The sequence below is a fragment of the Lupinus angustifolius genome, unplaced genomic scaffold (assembly GCF_001865875.1).
Source record: "Lupinus angustifolius cultivar Tanjil unplaced genomic scaffold, LupAngTanjil_v1.0 Scaffold_77_3, whole genome shotgun sequence".
NCBI lineage: Eukaryota > Viridiplantae > Streptophyta > Magnoliopsida > Fabales > Fabaceae > Lupinus > Lupinus angustifolius.
The window spans coordinates 7,120-14,979 of record NW_017723711.1 but is presented as its reverse complement, the minus strand read 5'-3'; the positions used below and the strand labels follow the sequence as shown (position 1 = coordinate 14,979).

The 7,860-nt window shown below is 30.6% G+C and overlaps 1 protein-coding gene and 1 long non-coding RNA gene across 3 annotated transcripts; one reads left to right on the top strand and one right to left on the bottom strand.

Moving 5' to 3' along the window:
* The first annotated feature begins 2,746 nt into the window (after nucleotides 1-2,746).
* Nucleotides 2,747-3,704, top strand: LOC109339472. The gene is made up of 3 exons (XR_002106665.1): nucleotides 2,747-2,920; nucleotides 3,026-3,085; nucleotides 3,163-3,704. It is a non-coding gene; the product is annotated as an uncharacterized LOC109339472 (long non-coding RNA).
* Nucleotides 3,705-3,831: 127 nt separating this feature from the next.
* LOC109339471 (FAD-dependent urate hydroxylase-like) lies at nucleotides 3,832-7,158 on the bottom strand. Of its 2 annotated transcripts, none has more exons than XM_019576923.1 (6): nucleotides 7,001-7,158; nucleotides 6,736-6,879; nucleotides 5,654-5,725; nucleotides 5,294-5,459; nucleotides 4,754-4,982; nucleotides 3,832-4,503 (listed from the first exon to the last, which is right to left on the bottom strand). In XM_019576923.1, the coding sequence occupies exons 1-6, from the start codon at nucleotides 7,075-7,077 to the stop codon at nucleotides 3,965-3,967; spliced, it is 1,227 nt and encodes a 408-aa protein (XP_019432468.1). In that variant the 5' UTR covers nucleotides 7,078-7,158; the 3' UTR covers nucleotides 3,832-3,964. The 2 variants fall into 2 exon arrangements, with proteins under 2 accessions (XP_019432468.1, XP_019432467.1); XM_019576922.1 differs by having other exon boundaries at nucleotides 5,654-5,722; nucleotides 6,733-6,879; nucleotides 7,001-7,157.
* Nucleotides 7,159-7,860: the final 702 nt, after the last annotated feature.

Here is a 7,860-nt window from a genome sequence, read left to right as displayed (position 1 = left end):
GAGTGCCCAATGAAATCAATTGTAAGAATGCCTTTTTAAATCAACGCCGTTTACTCCATGTTATGTTGTTGTTACACTATTGGGAGAAATAGGGTACCCCAATTTTATTTTGGTCTCCTAGTATAGAAGGAGATAGTCCGTCTTGTTTTTCATGTCCCCATACCGTAGATCAATTAATGTTTGCAAATAAATGAAAAATAATACTTTTATTTAATTTTATAAAAATAATTTATTACATTCATATGTCTATATATAAGTAGTTGAGAGAAGATTGATGGCATAAAGTTAAGAATGAGATCACTTGTCTTATAATGAATGTGTCCCCATCTTTCTAGTCAATAAAATTTCTCCAAGTAATGTAATATATTATTTTATGTTTTTAGAATTTTTTATTTTAATGAAGTATCACTTTTTATTAGACTGACAGGAAAATATAACAGGAATAAGGACATGAAATGTAATCATCATTCCTCTTCAATATAGGATGTTAGGATCAGGCCACGACTGTGCCACTGGCATAGACCACAAGTTTGGATATTTTTTGTCAGCTTGAGTTCTATGTAAGTCACATACTTTAATAGTTTCACTTAAGGGTGAGCATGGACCGGGTTAAGATTTGTTTTTATCTAGCCCTAAATATTGGTCGGTCATTTTTTTGAACTCGGACTCGGTCCTAGACCCGGAGCTAACCCGACCCTAAATAATGGTCGGGTCAGCCTTTAAACCCGACCGATTAAATATAATGCATACTAATTTTAGATAAAGATTTCTCAATATTAATCATATATATTATGTAATATTTAAAAAATAAATGATATTTTCGATCAAAAAGATATAATTACTTTATACACATGTGAGTAGAAACACATACAAACATGATAAGCGAGTGACTGTGGGACGGGAGAGATCATACTTGATCCCTACCAGATCTTAAATATTGACCGGATCTATTTTTTGAACCTGAATTCGACTCTAAACTCAATCAAACCCGACTCTATTCAGACTTGATCATGATTGGGCCATACCAGGTGAACAAGTATCAGCTTAAAGTAACACTGTCTTCATCATGTTTATTAACCCGACTCTACCCTTAGTTACACTGTCTTCATCATGTTTATCATTACGTGACAAATGTCTTTCAACATTCTGTCAAACTAAGACATATATCAGCTTAAAGTAACGTCCTTGTCATATATTTTCATTCTATTTATATAAAAATTTATACATAATTAATATATTATTTATATTAAAAAAAATTAAAAAATCAATAGTGATAAAACATAAATAATAAATAATACAATAACAATATATAAAACACTACGTACATTATTTTCTCATAAAAAAACATGTGGTTGGAGGAAAATATATAAAAAAGAGACGTGAACTGCGTGTTATTAAGACGTTACATAGCTCAGAGAAATCAAGACAACTTTCTTGTTTGATTATGCAAACATATCCATACATTATTTGTTATTAATAATCGTGGAGACAATCATCCTCGCACTATATTGATCAAATCTCTCAATTACTTTATTGAATGCCACTGTATTAAATAAAGTTGCACGTCTTTATATATAAAAAATATATTATGTAAATCACACATGACTCATATTCTAGATGTGTAGAAATTGAGGTAAAGTTAAAGAAACTATCATCTATAATTATATTATCACTACTATATTAATAAAATATTGGTTTAGTAATATAAAATTGTGCTAGATATTAAGAAATATAAAAATCAAAGATTTAATTCCTCTAAGTAACATTTAATAAAAAAGAAAGTCACATACTTCAAAAAAATTAATTAAAGACATTCTTAATAGTACCAAAAAATAATATATTACGGCTTGCTATTAAGAAATGAGGTTGACAACTAGCCAACAAAATTTAATTTTGTCATATTTTACTTTTTTAACCAAAATTTCTAAAATTAAATTTGTGAGTGTCACTTATAATAACTATATATTTTTATATTTTTTCGCGTTTAGTTTATGGAACTATTCATCTATAACATTAGCTTATAGAATGGGATTCTGTGAGCATTGTCTTATTTTATTGGGTATTTTTCAACCTATTATGTGAGTTGAGTTAGAAATAATCATATCCAGTCTAGACAATGGAAATTTTATTAATATACCATTCACATATGAACACCCCTATGATACTATCATCATTAGCATCATTACATCAATATAATTGTTTTCTCGTGTACCATTATCCACTAATATTTTGTTAATATTATATCTTACTCTTATCATATCATTTGTTGTATTATCAAGTCTTTATCTTATCTCAATCACATACAAACCCTTAATTTCTTAAATGATCACCTTAACCAATACTTTCCATGTTCTATATCTTTTAATATTTTAATCTATTCATAATATTCTAAGTCTTTTGATATTTTAAAAGCTCAATAAAAATTTATAATTTAATTTTTACTTCCTTTTAATTTAGTTTCAGATATCCATTAAATAAATTTATTTTACTTTAAAATGGAATTCAATTTTCACATTATTTATTGATTTTTCTTGTATGCATAACATTAAACATCAAAAAGTTTTAGAATATAACATGAGAATAAAATATCTCTTTATACAAGTATATAATTTATCTTATTCAACCACTGAAATCATGATATACGTCTTACTATTTTCTAATGTTTAAAAACATGTTCATAAAATATAACACGTATCATAATTTAATTTTAGTGTGTGAATGCAATCTTATCCCTATCAGATTAAGAAGATTAATCTGTCTTTAAAGTTTCAACGGTGTAGATTGATCTTGAGTGGTAGACCCAACCGCACCAGAAAAACCCCTCCATTAATGGATTATAGTGATAAACCCATGGATCGGATCCGGTGAACTGCACAACCGAAGAGATCGGAGAAGATGATCATACGCGTCGCCATCGTAGGTCAGTCACCATTTCTTTCCTTCATATCACTATCACATCCACTTCGTCGATTCAATGAAGTGTTATGTTTTTTCCGATGAACTGAACGATCCACTGTTTATACAGAGTTATGTTTCAAGCATCATCACATTGTTCATTGTTCCTTCGATGTGGTAGAAGAATGAGGTACGTTACTAATACTCTGCGCTCATTCCTATTTTGATAACCTTGTTTTCATTCACCTTATGATGTGACATTTGCAGTGAATACTTCTGAAAAATTGGGATCATTGCTTAATGATGCATTTCTAGGTTTGTCTTATCCTATTGAAAATTATAATGTGAGTGCCTTTTGGATTTTTCTGTCAACTCGATTTGTTTTCATTTAGAAAACTAAATTAAATTAATAGTTGGTTCTGTGATATGCTTTGCGGCTATGGCTATTTGACTAACACAAAAGGTGAAGTTTATATTGGTAAATACAGATCTAGATGTTAGAGATATAAATGTTAGAAATGTGAGTACAATTATAAATTCGTGGTTTTTGTTTCATTTTTTTAAGGTGAAGTTTATGGATTTGGTCAATTTTATGTGAGTGTTTACTTGTGATTGAAGTCATGTTGCTCTTTTTAGCAATGGATGTCAGAGTAGAGATACATAATGGTGTTAGTGCTACTTAGATCTGTGACTGATCTTTTAGGGGATGATTATTGAATATCTTATGGAAATTTCTTCAATTTTATAATCCAACCACCAAATGCCAAGTAGTTTTTATGAAACTATGTACCTATTTTATAGTCATTGGATTTTATCGATAGATTGAGGTAGACGATATGTGAGACTTAATTCCCAACAAAAATCACCCTTATAATTGACTTTGGTATTCATTTGCTAATACCTGATTAGCATCATTGATTAATCAACGTTGAATAATAGAGGGAAAGAGTTTATCATAGCATTAAAGATATTGCAAGCACCCCACAATTTAAAGATTTATTTGGGCGATGGTCATGAAAGGATGAAAGACATAATGGTGAGTTGAGCATATTTCAAGATAGCTGTCTCCCTAGGAGCTGTTTAGTTTTCCGCAATCAAAATCTGACTTCTTCAGGAAGAGATTAGCCAGGAATGCAGCCAAAACTTTGTCCCTAAAAAAGGTACCCAACTTTGAATAAACCTCCTGAATAGAACCGAGTATATAAGAAGTAGTAATGATATCAATGCATCTCCATCTTCTATGATTTGCATATTTCTTCAACCCTTCCTCAATCTTTTTGTATTGATCCTCTTCTTGTTCACCCTTCTCTATTTTGGAGTAGGCCTCACCTAGGCACCTGGCTAAAACAACCCCATCCTCCAAAGCAAGACACGCACCCTGGCCAAGGTCAGGAGTTGTAGGGTGCAAAGCATCTCCAACAACACAAACATTGCCTTTACTAATATTTCCAAATATGAGTTCCCATGGATGTCTATATCTCATTGGAAATGATAAGAAATCATTTAGTCTAGTGTTTTCTATGACGGATCTAACATCACTTGGCATCTTCTCAAGTTTGTTTAACATGGATTGCTTCAGTTTAGCTGGATTGTCTTCTATCTCATTGCCTGCCAGGAAAGTAAAGGGGAGAAGTAAATGTGTTAATGTTTAAGCATTCATCCTCTTGTTTCAAAAGCTAATTCACATTCCTTGAGTTTATATATCATTGCACTTACCTCCTTTGGAATGGAGGTGGTTGTAATTACACTTACCTCCTTTGGAATGGAGGTGGTTGTAATTACACTTACCTCAAATGTAGCTTGCAAATGAACAGAAACAACAAATCTGAACAGTTTAGGGTTGAGTCAAAGAATTCACCTTGGCTGTTGGAAGTCCAAGTGAAAAACCAGTAAACTGTCTTGTCATCACAAGGAAGGAAACCCGCTCGAAAACCTTTGCCAAAGTATTGCAAGAACCCTGACAAAATCCCATGATTAGTCTTCATCTCTGGAGAACCCCTGATTGCATATCTCCCTGAATGTGAAGCCTTCTTGAAGCCTAGCCACTTTGCAACCACAGAGTTTACTCCATCACACCCAATCAATACCTTTTGAGTTGTAAACATCATTGTATCAGCAAACGTTTAGCATATTAGATTTATTTGCTACTAGCAAGTGTATCTCCTCACCCTATTGGTAAGGAACCCCTTTCGGAGTGTGTGGTTATCTCTCTTAACAAAGGTCACTCTCAGGAATCAAATCATTGACCATTTGGTCTTTTTGGGGATCTAGCGAAACCTTATACCATTAGACCATTGTCTTATTGGTTTAGCATATATATATATTTATCATATCATAGATGGGGAGAAAGATCTTTGCTTATAAATTTCATGAGATGCCATGCAGGCATATTTTTTACCTTGGTTTTAATGATTGTTCCATCAGCAAGATGGAGTAACTTATAGAAGCCAGATTCCTCAATAGCAACCACCTTTGACTTGAACCTGATGGTGTCACCTGGAAGCTCTTTGGCAAGGACTTCCAACAATATCTTCCTTCTAACACAATGAACTTCACAGGGTCCACTGCATCGCATAAAAATACCAATCGTGGTAAGAATTTCATATCAAATTCAAAACTGAATAATCACCCACCAGTAAAATAGAATCAAGCATGATATTTTTAATTTCAATGAAAACATTTTCAGACACCAATTATTGCACTTAATTTTCTGAAATATAGCAAGTAGTGTCAGAAAATCGGTATATACTCTTCTTACTGCTTTTCTGTGCCCTGAAAAGACGTAGTAGATGTTTGTTGTCCTGTAATCAAAGAAGTAGTGACATACCTGCATTCCAATTCAAGTACTAGTTCAGTTTCAGGATTTTTGTTCTCAGGGAAAACATTATTTTTAAACATCTGAAATGATAAAATGAATAAGAAATTCCTTTAATGCATACTATACATCAGGGAATAATGAACTCTATCTTTATATTGTGCCAAATTTTGTTTGCCATGTAATGTAGCAGGTATATTTTCTTTCTCTGTTGTGTTTACTAATCTTTTTTTCCTTCATAATAATTAAAAAATTAAAAAAATATTTTTAATAAATAATAATAGTGAAATAAATAGTTTTAAATAATAAAATTTAAATATATAAATAAAATTGTTTTAAATAAATCATTTAATATATTCTTAGTAAATGGAATTTTAATACTTCACTTATAGTTTGCGAGAAACTAGTCTTCAACCAATATAGTATTTTCACTATTAATTCAATTCATGAAAAATATTTTATTTTTTAATCATATTTAATTTATCTTTAATTATAATTTTTAATCTAACTTCTTACCCAAAACGGGAAATTAGTTTATAATTAATATCACCTCTTTGCTATTACTTTCATTAAATTTATTTGATTATATTTAAAATACATATAAATCATTCAAAACCAAATGCATTAAAAAGTTTATTACCCAGAACTATATTGTGTTGCTTTCCTTATTACATCCAGGATAAATAGAAGCAAACAAAAAATTAAAAAGTTTATTATTTTGTTTTAGTAATTAAGTTTATCGGATCAGATACTAATATGTTATTCAACTTGTAATTGATTATTGAGCACATAACTCTTATTCAAAAGATCATATTATATAATTTGGATATTAAAAAAAGTTTTCTATATTTTTTCACAAAAAACATTGATGACTCAATATTATGGGAGTTCGACATCTTCCTAAATCATGTAAGCATTATTGAAAGAAAATTAGATCACTGTATATATGATTCAAATCCTTTAAGCTTTAAGATCATCACATGTTAGACAATAATACAAATTGATAAGATATAGTTAGTTACTTATGAATCTGAACATGTTGGTGGCGGAGGATGTCTCCTACACCAACAGCATCTAAGGCCTTCCAACCATTTGTCCATGTGGCAAAAGCAAACCCAGCAGCCCTCAAACTTTCTGAAGATTCTAATACTAAGCTTTGGATACACAACCTGCAAGCATATACAACATGTACATCATCACTATCAAATACTAAACAGTACCTAACTATATCAATAATAAATCATAAATACTAGAGTAAGTATTAAAGTAGAGAGAATTAAAGTGGGGTACCTATGAAGTCCTAAGGAAGTAGTGAGACCAGCAATTCCAGCTCCCACTATCACAATATCTTCATTAATTGTTTCCATTATATTCTATGCTCTCACTCTCCTATATGAACTCAAGGTACTAATCCTTGTGGTATTACTTACTTTCCTTCTCATCCTTATTTATACGAATATGTTTGGGATATTTAGACAATGTTAGCCACGTGGTGATCATCACAGACCTTATGTTAAACTGCACTTACTTTTTTTGCTTTTATTATTGTTTGTGCAAACAAAGTTAGGATATTTTGCTTCTTTTGATTAGAGAGAAGGAAGTGAGAAGACAGAAATATATGAGAAAGAGAATGAAAAAAGAGAAAAAATAGTAGATTTTTATACTGTTTGATTGAATAGAAAAATGAGAGAAAGAAGTGTTTTTTCTCCATTATTCTTCTCCTCTCATCTTCTCTTCATGTGAGAGGAGAAAGAAATATGCTCAGTTCCACTGCTTTTTCATTCTCTCATCTTAAATCTCTCCCATATCAAATGAGAGAAATATGATATTTCTCTTCAATTTCTCTCCTCTCATCATCTTTTTCTCTCTTTTCTATTCTTATTCTTCTAAAGGAAAGCTAAAAGACAAGTACATTAAAAATAAAAGGAGAAAAAATAGTATAGTATAACACTTTTATTCTTTATATATATAATATAAGATGCTATTTTTTGACTTATATATAAAAGCAAATTTAATAATTTGTCCAGAGATTTACAAAGTATGAGTATAAAATTAAAGTTCTGTGCAACTTTGTGACAAAGTTAGCAGAACGGAAAAGAATTTGATTTACTGGACAACGTTATAAACGTTGTATAAATGTATCAGAAAAA

Excerpts from the sequence above, each read along its gene's own strand:
- LOC109339471 (XM_019576923.1), bottom strand. The coding sequence starts at position 7,077 with ATGGAAACAATTAATGAAGATATTGTGATAGTGGGAGCTGGAATTGCT. Across the intron at positions 5,726-6,735 it reads CACCAACATGTTCAGATTCA|CAGGTATGTCACTACTTCTT; the intron begins TAAGTAACTAAC and ends TGAATTGGAATG. Across the intron at positions 5,460-5,653 it reads TTTCAGGGCACAGAAAAGCA|TGGACCCTGTGAAGTTCATT; the intron begins GTAAGAAGAGTA and ends TATGCGATGCAG.